Below are 24,139 nucleotides of genomic sequence, written 5' to 3' on the forward strand. Positions count from 1 at the left end.
AGACCCTGGTAAGCTGGTAAGTGAAACGGACTCAGTCCCCCCCTTGTTTTACCACAAGTTATTCTTCAAGCCACAAACTACCCATCCACCACACTGCACAGATCAACCACCTTATTTTTATTTATTTCTTTGCTAACACAACAACACAAATGTCACTGTCACTTATCTCGTGTAAAATTCATTGTTTAAATATTAATAAAATTTTTTTTATTTTTAAAGTGCATAATGATTGAAGTGAAAATAAAACAATAATTATATTTTATTATTTTTTATAAAATTTAAAAAAAAATTTATTATATTTTTGTGAGTGAAAGAGTAAAATTAAAAAAAAAAAATTAATACGAGAAAACAACTCGAAAACAACTTGACGCTGTAGTAAACTCAGGTAATGAACTTGTTATATTTTTTCTTTTTTTAATTATTTAACGATATCACTAATTAGGTAGTTACATCGAAAAAAAAAAAAAATTAAAAATAACAAATAAATTTTTTTTCATATTATCAAAAAACCATTTGTAATATTTGATATAATCAAAAATCTTTTGGAAATTATATCAAGTGCTAAAAAAAATATATAGCAATAATTGAGATACTGTATTTTTGGATTAATCATGACTGGAATATAGCAGAAACATCAAATTAACAACAACATGTACATTTTACACAGGACGCCTATGTGCTCCAGTTACCCTGATCTTTTAATCTTCCACTTTTCTCACTTCCTCTCTTTATACTATATACCTAACTTTGCTCATTTTCAAACTCAACAAGATGATGCAAGTATAAATTAATTTCATTTACATGCTTTCACAAAAAAAAAAAAAGAATTAAAAAAATTAATTATTGTTATTATTAATTAGAAAATAAATATGTGGATAATAATTTTGTAATTAAATTTTATGTGTATATATAGTCTAACTGTGATGATTTATATATGCAATATTTTGAAGCAGCATATCATCATGATAACAAGATTATTGAATACAATAATCTTTTCATTTTTTTTAAGACTGTAAACTAAGTAGGCAATAACCTACTTATTACATATTATAATCAAATTTTATTATTATTATTATTTGCATTTTATTTTTTAAAATTTTCTCAGTTCACACGCAACTTAAGATTCTCTTTTCTCTAATTTTTCATTTTTTTTGTATCGAGATATTTGGCCTATTTTACTCGGACTGTTGAACATTTTATCATCTTAAATAAATATAGGAAATCATAAAATTCATATTTCCTTTTGGATCTGTTATTTGTATTAATATAAAAACAATAATTTTTTTAAATTTTCTATTGTATTTAAATTACAGTATAAATGTCGTTATTGTGATAAATAATATAGCCGGCAAATAAAGATGATTATATTATTTTAATATAATCGTTAAAATAATATATTAAAATTATTTTAAAATTGCAATTAATAGCTAGTAATCAATACTCATAAAATGTTATTGTTTTTTTTTCTCTTCATTGTTCTTTGAATAATAAATCAGTATGAAATATGTTTATGACATAAAACCATAATGACTTGAATATAATAATTAATTTATTATTTGATAATTTTAATATTTGACCAAATTCGTTAACTCTGTATACATGTACAGCGCACTTTGAACACGATCAACATGTGATTAAACGTTTTTTCAAGTAAGCTTTTATGCACATTTTCATATATACACACATAAAAAATTATCGGAAATATACTTTATGATAGTCATGCTCGTTTGCTTTGATACCTGCACTTGAGTACTGTATAAAAAAAACACTCAACACCTGACGCTAGCTGTCTCTCATCTATTCAAGTTCATTCATTGTATAAAAAAAAAAATATAAAAACTATTCATCAAAAATTAAATAATTGTATTCACGTTAGCATCACACAAGTTTTACATTTTTATTTGTAAAAAGAAAAAAAGGAGAAAAAAATTAATAATTTACAAAATGATTATTTATGAGATCTACATTTTGTAAAATTAAGTATAGCATGTGCTGAAATTTTCAGGACATTAAATCAAGTCAATTTATAATTTATATATCCAATGGTTCCTCGACACTAATTCAAACGAAAAAATATATTTTTTTTTTTTATATTATGATATTTATTGGATTTCTTTTTTTTTTTTATATTTTTAAATTTTATTTTCCTGTATCGACATCTTCTCTTCTCACGTTTTTTAATAAGTCGTAAACGAGGGCTTAGAGTAACAGCCTAATTATAAGATAAAAAGGGAAAGCCGCTATATTTTTTCTCAGAGAAAAAAAAAAATCCTTTGATAATTATATTTTAACTTGGAATTATTATTTATTGTTATTTTGTGTTTAATATTATTTATGTATATTTATTTATTTTTCTTTAATCACGACAAATTGGTTAATGATCATTAACATAAGAAACGAATCAGTAATATATAATTATAAATTTTTTTTTTGTTATTTTTAATAATTTTTTTCTATACAATTTATGCGACGCTTGTCACTTTACTAACAGGTAAAATGTTGAATTGTGCATTGTGCAAGCTGACGCACTACAGGCTGCCAATGAAATTTTATAAAAGTTACCATATGGAGAATTATTCTCAAGAACTTCCTGATTACACTATGATGCTATATAGTCATCTGGACCACCCGTAATTTATAGCATCACCAACCTTCCTCCAATTAAATTCCCACAAATCACGATTTTAATTTTTTTTTTTTTTCATCATTATTATTTATATATACTGTATGATTTTTTATTATGATTTTAGATTAAATATTTTTTATTTTTGTTTATCGAAAATACACATGCAAATATTCAAGTTTTAGTAAATAAATTAAGAATTTAATTTTTTTTTTAAATATTGACACTGGGAGAATTAAATTTATCTTGACAGGTATGTGGGATCCGATCAACACCTTGTCTACGAGTTAATTGTTTTTTTTTTTTTTATTCTTTTTTATTCTATCATATAATTTTTTCATGTCTTGTGTCAGTTTGCCGAGCTACTGATGATTTTTTTTTATCGATTCAAAAGTCAATTTAGTATCGTAAATAAACGCCAAGCAATATAATTGTTAATTCATCATTGATGTGTCATTAATCATCACGCAATTTTAACATCTTGTTGAGTATTTGATTTATATAAATTATAATATTTATTTTTATTATAAAGCTAATGTTGTAGTATCAATACTGTAATTAATCTTCTAATTTTTTTTTCTATTTTATTTGTAATTTAAATTGTAACCGGAAGCATTTAATTTTATATAAATACTCCAATGAATATTGACTGAAATTTTATCACCAAATTATTATATCACTAAACACAAAATACATGTCAATTGATTTTTTTTTTTTTTTTGTTAAATAAACATTTCTGCAAAATTGAGATATTCAAGTTGCAAAAAGAAAAAATCAAAGTCATAAAATAAAATGCAGTAAACATGTTTTTACGTCTTTTAAAATGTCTTGAGCACATCAACATGGGCTTTTCCATTTTATAACTAGCATGAAGCACTTCCTATAGTCATAGTTTTACCATCAATATGACGATAATTTTAATTGACAGTAGTGGAAAATGAAGGATAATTGAATTGATAAAATCTTCATTAACATCGTGATATTGAAGATGTTAATTATGATTAAATATATGTATATACAAATGAATTTTATATTATTATTTAGATCTTTTTTTTTTATTCAAATAATCACAATAATTTTTATTCAATTAACAGTATATACACTGTCGAAACCCTTATCGAGTTAGTAACTAATTTAAAATTATAAAAATGTTTCTTAAATTTAAATAAATAAAAAAAAAAAACTAATAACAAGAGGAAATAGATGAGTTTAAACGAGGGGAAGAAAAAAAAAATGGTTATAAGATACAAAAAAAATTATGCAGAGGAAACGTCATGCCACGTGGATAACTATAAATATTAATTAATGCATCATTATTACATGAAAAAACTACGATTATTACGGCTCGATGAATTTTCATGGGGATTCTGATCACCATGCAATTTCTGACACTACTATAAATGCATAATTTTCTTGTTATAAAAAGAGTTCAATGTGCGCTAATCATAAACTATTTTCAAATCATAATTATTATAATTTGATATTTATTTTATTTTTTTTTTTTTCTACAATAAATTGATCGTGATAATAAATATATATTTTTTTAAAAACAATAAATAGCTATTTACTTTGCTAAAATTCTTGACATTGTTTAGACTCAATGAGTAAGACACAAGTTTTAGTTTTATTGTCGTTATTAGTCATGCAATTTTTTACGCTTACTAGCACAAATTGAAGAGCCAGTAAACAGGTATAAAAATACGAGTTTAATATTGTAAAAGTTTTAAAAAAAAAAAGTTGTTTGTTAAATAAAAATAGAGGACAAAAAAAAATATGAAATAATAATAAATGCAAAATGTTAACATGTGGATTGGTAAAGAATAATATGATAGAATCAACGGTTTCTACAGTCGGTCATACATAACTCAGATCAAAGTATTATAAATATATTTTTTTTTTTGTGGAATGTCACGCGTTTGCTACTGCATCTTTGCGTTGGCTATTTTCTTATTTATATAGCTTTATAGATGCTTCAATTTTGTACTCTACTCGACTGAATAAATTTTCCAGCAATGTAGCTTTCATTTATTCTCATAATTTTTTTTTGTATTATAAGTAATTCAACAAGTTACACCTACATCTATATATGCAATTTGATGAAGAGAAAAAATCGTTTCTTTTTTTAAATTAAAAAACAACGACAATAATTTTTTGACATCTATCGGTGTACTGAGATTAAGTGATTTCGTAGAAATAATATCGTGTTTGTATATGTTGTATTTATTACTTAGTAAATCCATCTGATGTTTGTATGTAATAATTTATGTATATATATTTTTTTTTTCATTAAAAATTTGTAAGGGAACTTGTATAAACAACTGACCTGTATGAATTAATATTTTTTTTCATTTTTATAATTTTTTATTTAAAATGCATTTTACTAAAAGCATGATGATATTTAGATGAACGATATGGTTTAACACAGAAATGATAAAACTAACTGTGACTTCCGATGGGGGTTTTTTTTATTTTTTAAATTTATTTATATATTTTTTTTTATTTTAAAAGAACCGTACTTTTTTCATATTTTGTTAAAACGTAATACGGAAGTTGAGAACGTGTATATATTAATATTACATTATTTACCAGCATGAAAAGATTTTGATAATTTTTTTTCTCTTATTTTTTCTTTTGCCAAGTGGTTTTTATTTTTTTTGTCTTATAATTTTTATTTGTATTTTTATTTTCATATACCATCAGTACCTTAATTCCATTTGTACATTTGTCATATAATTATCTTTTACCGAAATTGAATCCATTATAATACACGATATATATTCATTGGTTTTTTCACTTCAGCATATCAGAATTAAAAAAATTTTTTAAAACAAGGATTAAATCGTCTTAAAAGATTTGGGACATTTACTTGTGTCATTTCTCAATAATGTTTCTCGAATATTACATACGATATATGAAAAATAAAAATAAAAAAATCTAACGGTTTATTTATTAAATTAATTTACTTGTTTTTTCTTTTTATATTTTTATTCATAGCTTAATTATTTGAGTTCCATTAAGCAATAAAACTATAAAAAAAAAAAAAAGTATAATAATTAAAAAATAAAAAATCATAAAAATATAATGAGTCATTTTTTTTTAATAAGTATTTTTTCAAATAAATTTCTATTTTACTATAATTAAAATTTTTGATGATTAAATTAAATTTTTATAGAGTAAAATTAAATTTACTTAAAATTTTTGTGTCCAAAAATTTATACTGAAGTCGTTTTGTTTTTTTTTTTTTAATGAAAAACCATTAACAAAATTAAAAAGTTTTAGGTATAATTGCTCGTGTAAATATAAAAAAAAATAATAAAAAAAAAAACGGTAAAAATGAAAAAAAATAATGATAATAAGGGACTTATTAGTACGGTTAAGTAATTAACGACTTGAGACGCCCTTTGAAGTATACGCCTTTCTCATAAACAAGAGCAACTCACGATATCAATAAAGATGTATAAATATATGTATACATAGCTGTTGGATGCTATGGAATTATGAAAAACGCTGTAAGCATTGAGTGAGATTGATACTAGACAAACAAGTAAGACAGCTACAGAAACTTTTTAATCATTTAATTACCTCCAACGTGAATTTAAAAAAAAGTAAAAGGTTAAATAACCTCAAGTCATAATTGCACACATCGTAAATCAAGTGAATTATCAATTTTCATCCTCACTACTGTATCAAATATAATTTTGTAGTAATTCAATCAAGCAGAGTATCGAAAAAAAAAAAGTGAAATTCTTATTTTACAAATAAAAAAAATTATTTAAATATTTATTTTATTATTTTAAATATTATTCAAAAAATCAATATCTATTTGCAAATTTGTAATTTATATTTTATTTATTTTAGTTTTAGAAATTTATTAGAAAAGAAAGTAACGGCAAGTGAATCATGATTTTATCGTATTTCAACGCAGGACAACAGTTTTAAAGTGTATATAAATATATATTTATATACATGTACATTTACTTTGAAACTGGTCACTCTGAAAAAGGATATATACTCACACATCGTTTGTCTTCATGACCAAAATAACTTTTGCATCTTTTCAAGCATACAAATTTATATACGACCAAAATTTTATTGTTTTTCATTTTGTTTTTATTTTTTTTTAAATAAAAAAATAAATAATAAAGTGATATGATTTATGCAAAAAACGATGCAAATTGTATATATAACCTTATTTTATTTGGGACTTTTATGGTTTTATAAGACCTGGTTCTTGTCACTCCTACCGGCTCAATTTACCACAGAGGCATTTTTTTTTTTATTTATATATTATATACGCCTACCCAGATTGAAATATATATATCTGTTGGATCATTTATCGTATAATATCCTTTGAATTGTGTGGTGTTTTATTATTATTCAACTTACGAGCTATTGCAGTGTTTATTATTTTTTTTTTTTATGGTTTCCTCATTTGGGCCCTTTGAAATAATTAATTCATTAACGAGTTAATGTTCAAAAAATTCAGGAGGCACCTGTTGAAGTTGTTGTTTATTTTTATTTATTTTTTTTCTTCATATTTTTGAGTAATAAAAAAAAAATAATAAATAATTATCATATTCCACGTTTACGAATATGTAATTTTTTTTTTAAATATTAAAAAAGTTTTTATGTACGTTTTTTTTTATATCGTTATTTTGTAAAATATTTATTAAATGAGAAGGAAAAAAATTAAGCGATTTATATTTATTTTTTTAAATATTGAATTTCCGCGTTCTTGGTAAACGTTGTCGATAGAACGTTGTCTACATTGATTTTCCGTAAAGAGAAATATTCTCTGACAAACGTAATGCATATCTTGTGATAGTAGTCTGTTGATTTTGTTGTATTTACTGTGTTATTCTATATCAGAGAAAAATCTTTAGCACATGTGCGTGTTTGTTGTTGAGAGGAATATTTGTCGAACTGTGCGCCGGCGCCATAGATCATTTGGATCGATCGAGACTGCGTAAACCGACAATGTGAATTGTATTATACTCAAACGACCATATATATAATACTCAGTAGGTTGAATCAATTTATCTGTCACGCACTTGTTTTCAAGCTCAATAAAAATAAATAAAATACATTATTGATGAAGACTGACTTTTTTTTTTTTTAATGTGTCATCTCGTCATCCATTTGTCAACATATTATACACGATCAGATTACTTTTTAATTCAAAATTTTTTATTATATATATTGTAAATAAAAAATAGATGTTTGATTATTGCTATTAAACTTGAGATTATGGTTATGCTTTTCAGCGAGATGATTTCAAAAAAAAAAAAAAGATATATATGTTATTTATTATATTACATTATGTTTTATTTTATTTATATCTAATTTTCTTTTCTTCGCGTGATGTCGGGTAATTGAATTTTGAGAGCATACTAAAAGTAATTATAAAAATTAAAGTTGAATCAATTTTTTTATACTTTCAAGTATGTATATATAATTAACTCAGACCTTTTGAATTTGAAATTTCACATTGTCTTATTTTTGAAATATTTTTTCCTACTTTTAAAAATTCATTGAGCTTTTTTTTTTACGACAAAAGTGCATCATTGCTTTTTGAATTCTCAATTTTGTAATACGAAAATTTATAAATAAGAGGGTAAGGAAAAATATTGAAGCACGCATATTTTCATAATTTTAAATTTACTAAGCATAATCTAATTTAAGCAGTAGCAAAATTTTCCAAGAATTTCACAGGATATGTATCATGACCACACAAACACTTAGTAAACATTATTGCAATAATATCATTTACGATATAATAATATCATTTTCGCAGTGCAATAATTTTTTTTCGTTCGTGGTTTACGTGAAATTGACGAATAAACTTCGTTACGTTTTTTTTTTTTCTTCCACCAACATCAAAATAAAAAGATATTATAAATAATATATATATATATATATATTTTTTTAAATGGTCTCTTAGTGGTTACAGAACAAGTATTAATGTGTTCTTTCTGAAGCACTAGCAACATAATAAGAATTACCACTGGTAAGCACGAGGATAAAACCACAAAAAAAAAAAAAAAAAAAATACTCGCTCTCACCGTCTAATAATGCAATAGCAATTTGACACCAAGACTTTATTATTCTCATTCTAGAAAACGAAAGAAAAAAAATACTTGAAAATAAATTATTTAACTATTTAAATAATTACACTGTAAATTAAACTTTCATCTTACTTCATCTTTGCGCCAATCAATAATAATTAATAAAAATAACTTGATTTAATTTAATTATCAATTGTTCTATTGTATAACTTTTTTTTTTTCCCAATTGTGTATAAAATATATTCGAAAGTTTATTATTCTTTTTTTATTTTTTTCCCATCTACTATCATCAACAATATTTTCTTCATAAATCTTTCAAATGAAAGACGTTTATTTCACACTGTGACAATTGATAAATGCATTAAAAATTTGTTCTTAATTACAATCTCATTTATCATTATATGTTACTCTCAAGATTCAATTCGTTATGGTAAATGTGTCCTAAGAGAGAAATGAAAATTTTTTTAAATAAAAAAATAAAAAAATTATCAGCGTAACTTCTGGGAAGTCTTGATGCCCAATGCAAAGTCATGCAAAAAGATTTTATATATGTTTTATAAATTTATATGTACATATATATGATGACAAAATTTTTTGGCGAGAATCATGTATACATAATAATATATACACAAGCTTGGTGACACGTATACTGCTCAACCCTCTTTTTCATCTCAGTCTTTAATGGTGATAAATCAACTTTTTTATTTTATCTTTTCATTTTTTTTTTCTTTTAACAGCCCAAAGAAAAAAAGAGAGTTTTGCACCTACTGTATACAGATGTGTGACTTTCCAGAACACCTGAGAGCCACTATACACGATCACGCGAGTGTCTATAACACTCATCATTTATTCTTTCATCGTATATATACGTGGGTACATCATCAACATGTGTTTCACTTCAAGACATACGTGTTTGATCCTTTTACAAAATCACGCAATGCATTTATATCGTCACAAAAACGTACATTATTTTTTAATGTAAATTTAATTCAAATTCTCAATCGTCCTACACAACATGATCATCATCTCATCATCATCATCATTATCATCAACAAATATATTTATATTTTATACAAAATTTAACTACTGAATCAATTTATTAATAAATATAAATCATATATTTAAATTATAATAATTTAATTTTGTATTCTTAATTAATTGAAATAATAAGTAATTAAAAAATTTTTAAATTCAACAATTTGAAAGTTTAATGTTTATAGATTATGACCGCATCTTGTTGTATATTAAAGTCATTATTAAAATATGGTGATCATAAAATGAAGATCATTAATTAATTCAAGGCGTAAAACAAGGATACATGCCGACGAAAAAAAATAAAAAAAAAAAATAAATGTAATAAAAATGTTTAAAAATAAAAGCAGCTAAAAAATTTTTTAAAATATGAATATACCAATCGAATTAAATAACCAAAAACTGGCAATACCACTTTGTCATATTTACGAGGTAATCATTGTGAATTTGTGTGTCTTTAAGTCGTTTAACTTTTATCTTGTTGATGTATTTATTTATTTATTTAAAAAAAAAAACAAAGCTTATTAAACGATTATAAATATAATAATAAATTCTGAGGATAATACAGATATCATTGTATAGATTATACAATATTTATTTAGTGTTTTAATATGAGTTTAAATATACGATATAAATCATAAATTTTGATTAGCTTGAGTGATTTGATTCATATATAGACACATGCACACGCGCCACTGCTAATCACTGGATCTATTTTATAGAGTTGTTATCTCGTTAATAAACCAAGTTGTCAGTGGTTGCTGAAGCATAATATTAATATACAAACCAGGAAATAATTATACACACATATGAAGCTGGAAAGTTTGTGGAAGTTGGTATAATCCAACAATTGTATTAATATCATGAAAAAAATAATTTAAAAAAACTATAAATAATAAACATTATGGGTGGCCCATCACATTTATATATAAGCCAAACGAAAACAATCTCAACTTTAAAAGTTGCTGCACTTAACACAATTTACGAAAGGAAAAAAAAAAAAAAAGATGTAGCCATTCATATCTGACAGATGTCAGTTGATAATATTTATCATTTGAATTGTTCCACTTGAATTTTTAACATAAAACAAGCTACTTAAAAAACGACACTCAAGAATTTTCTCAAGTGTGTCAATGATCATATGTCTATGCGAAATATCTGTGCAATTTTTATTATATTTTATTTTTATTGTGTCGGAAAAATAGTAAATACTTGAAAACTTTTTTTTCATTTTAAAAATATCATTGGGGTTTTTTAATTTTCATATTTGAAAACACAACTTGAATAAGTATATAAATAGACACACACATATACTTGGGTGATAGGTTAAATATTTGCGAATAAACAGAGAAATTTTCTTTTTTTCAAGACAGTTGTTGAACGAGTTGTTTGAGTAGCATTTGCACGTGTAAAAATGTCTCTTATACCTCATCTTTAACGTCCCGGATTTCTGTGATACATCGACAATTTTATATTTCAAAAATAAATAATAAATAAATATTAAAATTTATAATTGGTATATGCGAAATAAATATATATCTGTTTTAGGAATGCTACACGAATAATTTTTTTGAAGAAAAAAAAAAAAACCGTATTTAAAATAAAAACTGTGTTGAATTTAATTAACATAAACCTTGATTAAATAATGAACGAGTTTCATTCTACAGGTGGCTGGATATATTTTAGAAAATTAAATATATTATATATAAATTCGAAATGATGGTTATTTTTTTTAGCAGAGAGAAAAAATGGGATAGAAAAAATATAAAAAAGAGAGATCAAGTCACTGATGGATGAGTCTGGTAAATGTTGTCGTCGCAAAAGCATATATGCCATTTTAAGTTTTTTTAAAAACTTAATCGAATCAAGAATAACTGTCTGAACATGATCATTTCAATTTAATATTATATAAATTTCCACGCAAGCAAGTTTGTCTAACAAAACTGTTTTGTCATAATTTGTAAAATTTTATAACAGGTTCTTCTGGTATAACCCAGACATATTATTTACAAATTAATCTTCAATTTCATCATATTTTTAATAAACCAACACCATTTGTTTTTAATCGGTATATATTCAATCTGATTTTATCATTTTTTTTAAATTTATCCACGCCTCTTAACTCACAATTTTAACAGCAAAGGCGATAACTGACGAGACTTTTCAGCACTTTCCATTCAATCAACTAAAAAAAAATTTTAAAAAAAAAACACAATTTTTAATTTTTTGTGTATTCATACCTTGTAATTTTTAAAGGCGCTTGAAAATCGATTAAAAATATTCATTATCAATGTCAAGAATTAAAAAAAAGAAGAAAATTAACTAAAAAAAAAAAAACCTTAAACCATCAATCCATAAAATATTAATTATTCTCCATTTTTCTCACCAATCATCGCGGTTTCGATAAATTTTTTTTTATGGCAAAGTCATAAAGATAATTAACAAAATAAAGTGTCCAACATAAAAAAATATATTTGAGAATAAAAAAAATATAAAATATGAGCAAGTTGAAGCACCAACAAGATATGCTATTTCATTGGTTGATATATAAGTCTCGATTGGTCAACGATCCCTTTTGCAAAGATGTTTGATGATGAATAAAATACATTAATTAATGGTCAAGGCTAAAACAATGATGCAGCACTTAATAATAAAAAAATATACCTGAATCAAATCAACAAAACCAGAATAATTTAAAAAACAAATGGATTTTTAAAAAACGACAAATTAGAAATGTATCTATTCTGAATTTAACGATTTTTTTTTTTTATAATGGTTATACAGTTATCTATTATAAATCCATTTATGACATTACGACTTGGCAGCCAATCAAATAGCCAATACATATTCCATATATTAAAATAATACAAGTTTCAATATAGTGCTTTAATATTATTTGCTAAAAATCGTTTACATTATTTTATAATGAAAAATAAATAATTTAATTTTATAAACATAATTCTAATCTTTCCAAAGTAACTTTGATGATTAAATTTTTATTTTTTTTTCTAACCGTTATGATTTTTTAAAAATTTATTTTCAATTTGTTGGTCGGCAAAGTTTAAAGAATATATATACTAATATTAATCTAATCAAGCGACTAATAGTATAATTGATAACTAATTCGTAAGCATACATATCGAGATAAAAATATATAAAATTATATATGCACATCGTCACTTCCGTTCATTGATGATGATGTCTTAATTAGAACCTTAGAGTGCCTCTTATCAAATTACAACTTTATTATTAAAAGAAATTAATGCGATTATTGTTATTTATTTTTATTTAAACTGTCGTTTAAGAAGAAAAAAAAAAATCATTTGAAATGCTTTTATTCGCTGATGAACTACACTTTTCGCAAGTCTTGAGTATTTTTTTACTTTTTTTCTTTTATTTTTGACGACATTCCTTGCCCCTTAACGATCGTTGAATGTGAACGCGCGCACGAATGCTCGTTAAAATTAATTGATATAGGAAGTGTCGGGTGGATACACACTTGGTGAATAACACCATAAAAATCTACAAACTGAATTTTCTATTTATAACAAAAAATAATTGAAGGTGGAAGTATGAGATCAGAGTCTTGATCAAGACTTGTTCAGGCAAAGTGTTTCAAATCCATTTCTTGATCAAGATGTCTTGATCAAATCTTGATCAACGTAACGCTAAACATTGATAATCAATATTTATCAATATTTAATCAAAAATTGATCATTATCTTGAAATCTTACTTGATCACGTTTTACGTTCTTGATCAAGATTTGATCAGAAAAAAAAAAAATCAAAAGGTGATCAAGACTTGATCAAGAGCTTGATCAAAACTTGATTAAATATATTTCATTCTACTTGATCGAAATATTTGAAAAAAAATTATTATATAAATTATGATTTTATTTTTGTATTATGAAGAGAGATGTCATAGAAAAGTTGGATAAATTTTCGAGCGCAGAAGTTTTTGTTTTCTAATACGTTGGAATCGAACCGACGAAGTATAAATGATTATTAACGGGTACGCTTTAAACCGCTCGACCAAGGAAACGATGTACATTGTCATTTACATTATATATTTATACCAGTCTTGAGAACATTATTAGGTCACGTTTTGTCAATTTTTTTTTTCTCAGTAAAACTTTTATCAATATTTAAAAAAATCGTAATAATCAACATAATTTATAATAAATTAACAGTTAATGTTTTCTTGATCCTATCTGATCAAGAAATATTTAAAAGAACAAGTAACGAGATAAATATTTATTGATCAATTCTGATCAAGTTTTGGATCAAGACGGCCTTATTAAAGACAATTTAAATTTTTCTTGATTCATATCTTGATCAAGGCGCCTTAAAAGAGTTAAAATTTCTTATCAAGTTTGGACAATATCAAAGAAGTGTTAAATTTTCTTGATTTATCTTAATCAATCCGGCCTTTCAAAGATTAAAGTTTTCTTGATCAAGTTTGAATCAAGACATTACGGACGTGTTAAAATTTTTCTATAAAAATCAAGATGCCTTGAATCAGAAAGAGTTAAAGTTTTCTTGGTTGATAAGAAGGCCGTATTGGACGTGTTAAGTTTTCTTGATCCTATCTTGATCAAGCCATGGCCTTAATTGCAGAAGAGTTAAAGATTTCTTGATCAAGTTTTGGATCAAGACTGACCTTATCACGGACGTTAAAGTTTTCTTGATCCTATCTTGATCAAAATGGATAATCAAGAAGAGTTGAAGTTTTTCTTGATAAGATTTTGGATCAAGACGGCCGTATCACGGACGTGTTAAATTTTCTTGGTCTATCTTGATCAAGACGGCCTTGGTCAGAAGAGTTAAAGTTTTTGATCAAGTTTGGATCAAGACGGCCGTATCACGGACGTGTTAAATATTTCTTATCCTATCTTGATCAAGACTTTAGCCTTAGTCAAGAATAGTTAAAGTTTTTCTTGATCAATTTGGATCAAGACGGCCTTCTTATCACGGACGCGTTAAAGTTTTCTTGATCCTATATTTTTCAAACCGTTCTAATCAAGAAGAATATTAAAGTTTTTCTTGATCAAGTTTGGATCAAGACGGCCGTATCACATACGTGTTAAATTTTAAATTTATATTGATCAAGACGTCCTTGGTCATTGATGATTATGTTTTATCAGAATTTAGTTTGGATCAAATTACTTTACGTATTACGGACGTGTTAAAGTTTTCTTGATTTATCTTATCAAACTGTCTTAGTCAGAATAGTTAAAGTTTTATTGATCAAGTTTTATCAAGACGGCGTATCACGGACAAGTTAAAGTTTTCTTGATCAATTTTGGACAAGACTTGGCCCTTATCACGACGAGTTGAAGTTTTCTTGATCCTCTTGAGTTATCCTTAATCAAACATCTTGATCAAATCGATCAAAACGATCAGGTTTCACGGAAGTCGAATCAAATTGGGGAACAAACTATTTAAACAAATTTAAAAAATAAAAAAAACAATCATCAGCTACTAAATATACTTGACTTTGATATTTAATTTTATTATATTCTAAAATTTTCCAAGTACCAATAATATAAATTTTCATTTGCCAAATGTTGATTCGAAATAAAAAAAAAAACTACTTGTTAATAAGGTGACCAAAATTTACTGGTAGACAGTTATAAACACTTTTGGTTGATTGAAAATTTCAAAGCTACCAGACTTGATATTGAAAAATCAGAAAAAAAAAGAAGAAAAATTTAAGAGAAAAGAAAATTGAAATAAGATAATCATTAAAGTGTCAAAATGATCAGTGCAAATAATGAAAAAAAAAAAAAAACAAATTTATATAACTATGCATAAGTGTTCTGTATCGGTATATGATGGGTATATTGAAGTGGGGACCACTTGTTAAATCCCGTTGCTTAAAGAACATCATAAGAGTATCATCTGGGCGCGGCCAGAAGAGGAAGAGGAGGTTCCGATCATATATATTGGAGTATTGGAGGTGGAATAAAGTCGGCTCGTGCCGCTACGCATCGTCGAATAAGAAAAGTGATACCACCAACATCATACACTTGTTTGTTAAATTACAAGAATTGTGTCGAATGAATGAATGAATGAAAATCAAGAAAAAAAAAACCAGAGAAAATTGGTACACAGATGAAGAAGCTATACCCTTGTAATATCTCAAGATGATATTATCCATTGCATGCTATTTAAGAATCAAAAAAATTTATACCGTTGCAGCAGCAAGAGTGTCATTATATGTATACAAAAAAACTCCATGAACCGTGTCGAGTTGTAATAAAATTTCTTAATCTTATACATCGTGCGATATCATTTCTTCAGAAAATTTTTCTCATTCTTGTATATACGTATATATTCTACCTTCACCTTTTTCAACAACTTTATTTAATGTGTCATTGACACAATGCGAAATTACACTGCACTTTAGCATGATAAAATTTATTGATTCAATGAAATTTATCAGTCAATAAATTAAAATTTAATGACTATCTATTTTATTTTTTTTTATTTTTGGAAATTTGTGTTTACGGATAAATTGCCTCATAAAAATGCATTCTATTGACTCAATTAAAAAACCTCAATTTCAATTAAGCAAGAAGTATATATAAAATGAAAAAAATTATATAAACAATTTCTCGCATCAACAGAAGAAATTTTTTTTTTAGAAAGTTGTCTCAATCGTACAATCAAAAATCATTATAATATAACAAGCATGTATATTAATAATAATTAATAAATTAATAATTATTAAAATTAATTTTTCAGAATGCTCGGAAGATGCTTCTACAGATTCTCGTCATCACTGGATGTTTCAAAGTGTTCAGCGTATTGGGACATGATGTTTCTGTCGTTAGGCACATTGACGGCGATATATTCACCGTTGAAGGTAAACATAATTTATTAATTTGTTAATTTAATTAACCATCAGTTTTTTATTAATTGCATTATTAACTTGACATTCCTTTTTTTTTTTTTTCATTTAATTATTATCACCAATAAAGTCTATACATTATAGTTAGAATAGAATTTAAAAAAAAAAGAAATATTTAAAAAACGGTAAAGTCTGCACTTGCACAACATTTGTCATTAGTGTTTTAAAAAATTTTTAATAAAAGTATACATCCGGACTCGTGCGAATAATTGGAAAGTGGATTACCAGTTTTTCCTGATTGTCTAGTCTATAATTCAAGCTCATAAGTCTTACCTCAAAAAACAACAAATACACATATAAATAAACCGCGATGGCACCTAGTTGTATATATTTAAAGACTCGCAATTAAACCGGTATACAAAAAATATTTAATCATTTATATGATAAATATAATTTGTCAATATTTATTTGTAGAAATATATTTGTAAATTTATGTGTTAATGAAAAATTATATTAGTATTAATTTTATTTATCAGGTTATTGCATAAATGCATGCTCGGATGTTAGCAGTGGAACAGCATCACCTTACAATAATCATCTCTCCATGACACTCAATACAAATACTACTTGTATATGTCAATGCAATTCTGGTCTACCACTTTTTCGAGAAGATCTCAACCTTTGCGTGAGTGATATACAAGGTAAGTTTAATTTACATGCAACTCAACAAACGAATCTTTAACTGTTTAATATATATTTTGGCAAAAAAAAAAAAAAAAACAATTTGTTAAATTCATCTTTTTATCTACATGATTATGAGTATATATTTCTGGAAAGAGAAATTAAATGGAATATGTGAATTTATATATATTTATTTGAAAATGAATTGATGCTGGGTGGCACACAGTGGTTTCAACGATTTTCGACACGCAATATTATAAGTATGTCCCGGTAAAATCCAGTTGGTTTGACCTTCTTTTTATATGATGAATTTAAAATATATACATTTTAAAAGATGAGCTAATTTAACTTAAAATTTTTTGCATATATATATTTCTGGTGTATCATAAAGTTATATACATTTATTTAACTTTGCTTTTATACTTTTGAAATTGTAATAATAATAATAATTATAATATATTTATTATTATTAATTTATACAAATAAAAAGGGCTTTTTTTTACAAACGAAATAACATAAGCACTTTTATCATTATAGTATAATTATTATAATAAATTCAAAATACCAACTGTATCATCAATTTTTTGATAGTTTGCTTTCTCATGAATATACATTTGTTTTTATTAACGAGTTTTGGCTACGCAAATATTAAAGATAATAATCAAGAATTGCTTTTTTACTTATTTATCAAAAATTTATACAAATGTATATCCATGAAAAAAAAATTTTAAAAACTTTCATCGAAAAAACCACTTGTTACTTTCTCAATAAGAAAATACAAGATTTTTTTTTATTTTTTATTTTTATGCCTGTTTGAGTAAAAACTTTCAAGATGAGATTGAATGATGGTTATTGATTTACCAGTTCCCTAGTGAGTCTGTCATCAGACATCATGCAGTTTAATAAAAGACGTCTATATTATTATTTATTTGTAAAAAAGATATATGTAATTGAAATTTAAGAGTTGTGTGAAAGCAATTAATGTCTTATTGTCATTGTCATACCCAGAAATAATATTCTAAGGCATAAAAAAATGAAAAATTTATGTACTTTTACAATGTAAATAATGTAAAGTACACATTCACATACGACAAGGTCAAATGATAAATTTATATACAAACATTTATTTTCTTCTGCAAATCTAAATTATAATGAAATTATTAAAATTAAAATTTAATGTATTATGTTGCGAGAACAAAATGTTACACGTAATTTTATATAATAATGAATTTTTCAGTAAAATATAATACAGTAATTTACGACGTGAAACATAACATACGGGTGAACGACAAATAGGCGCTGGGAAGCTACTGCAAAAAGTTATAGTGAAGACAGGTCGTGGGAGGTCGAATTTATGGACCCGGTCAACAATCCAGCTGTGATTTTGTTCAACCAGTGGCCCAAGTGACCTGTCGACTACCGTCTTATTAATGACCCCAACTTTATAAGCATCATTTCATCTTATTTACCAAAAAAACCGGCTTGCTTCAGCATATACAGTCCTCTTGTTTCTCTTTTTTTTTTTTATTTTTATACCCCCCTATATATAGCTGTGATTAAACATGAACAACAAGAAACCTCAATTCGTATAGTTTACAAGGTCGAGGTTCAAAATTTTATATAATTTAAAAAAATCTATCAGGAAAAATAAATGAATAATTTGAAAACGGGAAAAATTCAAGATGAAATAAATCACTTGGTTGTCGGATGATGTGGGCTCCAAAGATTTTAAAATGGCCTTGGATAAGATAAACGGTTATAAGCCTTCAAAGTATTCACTCGTTTGACTGCAACTATCTACATGGTAGTTGATTATTTGTAAATTTTTTTTTTTTCCTTTTCTTGTTGTACAATTAGTTACCTTCTAGTTTCAACAAAATTACTGATTAAAAATGTCTCTTAAATATTTTTACTAACTTGTGTAATAGCCTTGCATGACATTTGTTAAATTCCATATGTTTACTTGGACAAAGTAAAAAAAAAAAAGAGTATTTGCATACATATTTGTGTACTGCAGTCTTTGAAAAATACCACTTAAATTATTTGCCCACCAATGACAATCAACAGTTAGTTGACTATTGTTTTAATTTAAGAATGAGTTAGGGATTTTGTGAGTTTGATTTACCGCTAGATTAGATAAAATTCTGCAAGTCACACTTTGTATTGTCTTTGATTATTCATGTCTTTTGTATTTTTTTTTTTTTGCATGTGCAGAGTGCCGTATTGCTGGATTCTTAAGTAGCACTGGTGTCATTGAAAAAGTACCCTATGTATTTTTACCTCAACGTGGACAGATTGTTTATCCACAAGCAGAAATACAATTTGAGGGTATGTCACAAGAAAAAAAAGCAATAAATACTTGGACAGTATGCTAAACAGTAATTAAATTTAATTTTTATTATGACATTCGGTCTTTTAGGTATAAAAACACCACTTTGTGGTATTGCTGGATCTCAACAACTTGGTAAATATGGATGGACAGAGTTTAAAAATATATCAAGTGTTGAACCACCCTTTAAACTATTTCGAGATGAAGGAAGAACATTTTTACAGGTAAATAGAAATTTATATGTTAATTTAATTTAAACTTATTGTTGTCTATTTTCTTTGAGAAATAATTTCTAATATATCTATTGTCTGACAGTGGAATGGTGAGCCTGGTCTTAGAGACGCAGCTGAAGGTAAAATTGTTGTTGCACGACTTGTTTGTCGGGATGCATCACCAAAGTCCACGAACCCAGGTGTATTTAGTCCCTGTGTGACCTTCAGAGTTGCTGGATCCCCATCAAAGACAAGTAAGTATTTTTTTCTTTGGATTAATTGATTTATTTTTTTTCATATAATTAATTTTTACAATAATAAATCAACAGATATTCGAGAAGTAACATTTGCATCAGCAGTTCAACCTCAATATGGATTATCTACAATTGAATATACAGCTATTGGAATAGCTGCAATTTTATTGGCCTTAATTTACATTGCCAGTGTGTCGTTATATTTACACAGTCGAAAGTCTCGTCAAAAAGACATGGAAGATCCACCGGAAATTGTAATAACAGGTGGCCGAAATGGTGCTGGATTGATTAAAAAAAATCCATTACTAACAGCAACACGACACTTTGAAAGTGACACAAATAGTGGTCTCAGTGAAAGCGATCAAGGTGATGAATTTAATCTAAGTGACAATGAACAAGGATTTGAAAAGGTGACGTCGGCAATTGTACATCCTCAACAAATGTATATGGAACAAACAGAAGGACCCTTTGGCACTTCAATAATTGCTGAACGTTTGCCTGAAGAAGACGTGAGAATTGTCGAAACAATTGAAAATACACATCAACAAGATATGCCAGTACTTCCTGGTACACAACGTCGCAAATTATATTTTAATCCTGCCTATTTTGAGCGACAACTACTTATTGTAAGTTTGTATTCATAGTGAAAATATTAAATAAATGTGAATAGAAAATCAAATTTATTCTTAACGGTATGCAATTTGTATTATTTTTTTTTTTTTTCCTATCAATTCAGGCACCACCGCCAGCAGCTATTGAATTCCTTCTTAAAATTCGCGAAGTCATCTCAATTGCTAAACACAAAATGTCAGCCAAACGATTTATTCCAACACTGTCAGGTATACCCGAAGAAGAATCATCATCAGAACGTTGTGCTTCAACAAATAAACGAGCTGCTTCTGTTCAAGGCTCTGTTGCTAGATCAAAAAAATCACAAAAATGTACTGGTTGTCCTGGTTGTATGGAAGCTCGTCCAAATTTACCAGTAATTGTTCCTGACATTTCACGTTCAATTACTGGTGATAGCAGAATTCGAGCTTGGCTGGAGGATGTCAAACCACCAGAAAGACGTTATAATAATATTGAAGATAATCATAAAAATTTTCAAGAAAATATACGTACATTTGCAAGAAGCCTGGAAAATTTACGAGACAATAGAAATAATTACATGAATATTGAACAGGTAAATTCAACTGGAAAAACTTTGGCATCATGGAAAGAAAACCCACCAATGCTCAGGACATTTCAAAATATTGCTAGAAGTGAAATTCTTGGAGATAATGATAATAATAGTGTCTCGAGACGATCAACAAAATCTATGTTTGAAGATACAAATTATGATCGTTTTTGTAGAACAAGAAGACGTACATTAGAGCTATCAACAATTGGTCCAGACAATGAAATTAATGCCAAGGTTAGAAAAGCTATTGAAAATTCATTTATTAAACAGATGGAAGAAACGGCTGCTTTAGAAAATCAAATAAATGAAGATCATCGTAATCAAACTGAGCAAAGATTTTCACCAGATGGTAGTTCAGAAAAAACAAATCCAGAGTCAATAAGTAGCAATAAAAAAATATCAACTAGTACTCAAAAAAGAAAAAAATCAAAAGCACCAGATATTCCTGGTAAAGAATTAAATGACATAATCAATGAAATTCAAACATCAAAAACACCTGCCAAAAAAATCATGGATGCTGTTATCAAAGAAATGAAAGATGTTAAAGCACTTGATCATCATGATAGACTGATCAATCCAAGCTACAAAAATGATAGCTTAGATAATAATAAAAATCAAAAAAGAAAAATTAAAAAAAATATAGTACCAATGCAAGTTAATGATAAATCTGATAATACAAAAATTGAATCAAAAAATAATATTGATATTAATAATAATAATAATAATGAAGATGATAATGATGATGATGAAATAGCAAAAGAAAATTATTATAAGAGTTTTCCAGAATTTATTTCTCAACGACCTGATGGTTATTCACTTGTAAGTGAAGTTTATGTTAATGATGGTTATGCAAGTCCAGCAAATAGTGATGATTCAGGACCAGAAATACGATATGAAGCTGAAAATCCAGGTCATTTGACAATAAAAGTACATGATTCACCAAATAATTATGTAAAACAAGACGAGTCAGAATATGAGCCAGACACATTAGATAGAAAACCAATGAGACTCAAAATAAATGGTGATGTAATTTATGAAAAAGATATGACAAATGAAAATTACATTGATTCATTAGAAAGACCACCAGCACCAACACAAATATTATTAAAAAGTAAAGGAAGTTTTCGTATAGATGATGAGAAAAAAAATAATACTAGCTCATTAACAAGTGGCTATGAAACTTTACGTGATATTTATGCAGCAAAATTAAAATCAAATACAATTGATTCAAAACTTATGAAAAGCATGAGTTCATTGAATGATGATAATGAAAATGTTAATAAAAAAATTGATTTAGATAATACAATTGAAAAAACAAAATATTTAACACCAGATCAAAGACAAGCAAGACGTCAAAGAAAACAAAATCAACCAGATGTTGTACCACTACCACCACCAATAGATAATAATTATTTACAAAAAAAACCAACAAGACAAATTGATAATTTTTTCATATCAAAAAACGTCAAGGACAGAAGTACAGCTGAAGCAGGCAGCCCTACGGTCAGCGACAGCCCTTCTGTCCAAATACCTCGTCTCGTAGGGACAAAAAAAAATCATAAATTTAACAAACAATCATGGAAAAAAACAATTGATACAGATACCATTAAAAATACAAAACAAATTAATCAAAAAAATGGAAAAATTGAAGACAGTGGATATCTAAGTAGTACAGATAGTAGTGAATCTCATAAACAATTATTAAAATATGAATTTAGTAGTGTATCAGAGACTGATGAAACTGAATCAATATGTGATGGTGCCAGTGAAAGTGGAGCTGAGAGTATTGGTACTGATAGTGTATTTTTTGGTAATTTTAGAAAACTTTCAAATATTTCAAATTTTTCAAAGAGCATTGATTCTGGTGTTGATATTGGTACATTAAATTCTGGATCAAGATCATTTAATTTAGAACGACAAACAAGTTTTAATACAAGTGACAGTGAAAATGAAAGTTTTGTTACTGTACTACCTTATGGAGGCAGTCGTAGAAACAGTTTAGTACTTTAAAAAAAAATATAAATTTTGTGCCAATAATCGTTTGTAATCGATCGAGGCAACTCATGATAGTTTTAAATTAATTTTAGCAATAATTTATTGGCTTTTTAAAGTCATCAATCAAGTTCATTAATCGGGTCTTAATATATTTTAGTTTAGCGTATAAGCTCGTTATAATTTTAACATACTTTATTTATGTGTAAATTTAATTTATATATTTTTTTTAATGTCAATCATGACAGACAATGGCCAATGGTGCAATACTAGATTAATAAATTGTTAAATTATTTTAATAGTTTTTATTTTTAAACGCGACATGACAAGTTCTAGTCTAAATATTATTGACAATTATTTTAGCTTCAATAGAATTTTATAATCTCGCAATTTTAAATTGTCATTTATATATTTATCATCCAGAGTAATTCATAAAAAATATATTTATTTTATACCGTTGATTATGTAGAAAATTTAAATCACAGCGATATCTTGCCAAAAAGGTATTATTTTAAAACCATATATACAAATCCAGATTTTTTTTTGCTATTTTTCTAATGTCCTGATTTAAATAGACTGTAGAATTTACTATTAGTTTTTTTTTCGTTACTATTTGAAGTTATTGAACTTTGTTATTAGATTTTATATCAATAGTTTATTTATTGTCATTTTTAATGTATGAATACTGGTGGTTGTTTGGTAATTATTAATTATTTTTTTGATTATTTTTACCCGTTGCTTTATTGCAGATTTTATTGTTTTATTAATCTTTCTTTTTTTTTTAATGATAAAAAAAAAAGCGCGCACGCTTTGATGTACCTGCCAAATGTGAACCGACATATCTTATGAATTATTCGTAATTTATTGTTCTAGTAATAGATAGTAATTTTATATGATGCGTAATGTTTATAATTTATA

The 24,139-nt window shown here is 26.1% G+C and overlaps 1 protein-coding gene across 1 annotated transcript; it reads left to right on the top strand.

Moving 5' to 3' along the window:
• Positions 1 to 251: 251 nt before the first annotated feature.
• On the top strand, positions 252 to 23,751 carry LOC122859051. The gene is made up of 8 exons (XM_044162402.1): positions 252 to 385; positions 16,468 to 16,588; positions 17,110 to 17,274; positions 19,469 to 19,582; positions 19,674 to 19,807; positions 19,899 to 20,049; positions 20,125 to 20,675; positions 20,786 to 23,751. Exons 2-8 carry the CDS (start codon positions 16,480 to 16,482, stop codon positions 23,237 to 23,239), a joined length of 3,678 nt encoding a protein of 1,225 aa, XP_044018337.1. The 5' UTR covers positions 252 to 385; positions 16,468 to 16,479; the 3' UTR covers positions 23,240 to 23,751.
• The last annotated feature ends 388 nt before the right edge of the window (positions 23,752 to 24,139 follow it).

This window comes from Aphidius gifuensis, linkage group LG1 (genome assembly GCF_014905175.1).
Source record: "Aphidius gifuensis isolate YNYX2018 linkage group LG1, ASM1490517v1, whole genome shotgun sequence".
Lineage (NCBI taxonomy): Eukaryota > Metazoa > Arthropoda > Insecta > Hymenoptera > Braconidae > Aphidius > Aphidius gifuensis.

Excerpts from the sequence above, each read along its gene's own strand:
- LOC122859051 (XM_044162402.1), top strand. The coding sequence starts at position 16,480 with ATGCTTCTACAGATTCTCGTCATCACTGGATGTTTCAAAGTGTTCAGC. Across the intron at positions 19,808-19,898 it reads AAGGAAGAACATTTTTACAG|TGGAATGGTGAGCCTGGTCT; the intron begins GTAAATAGAAAT and ends ATTGTCTGACAG. Across the intron at positions 20,676-20,785 it reads TTGAGCGACAACTACTTATT|GCACCACCGCCAGCAGCTAT; the intron begins GTAAGTTTGTAT and ends CTATCAATTCAG.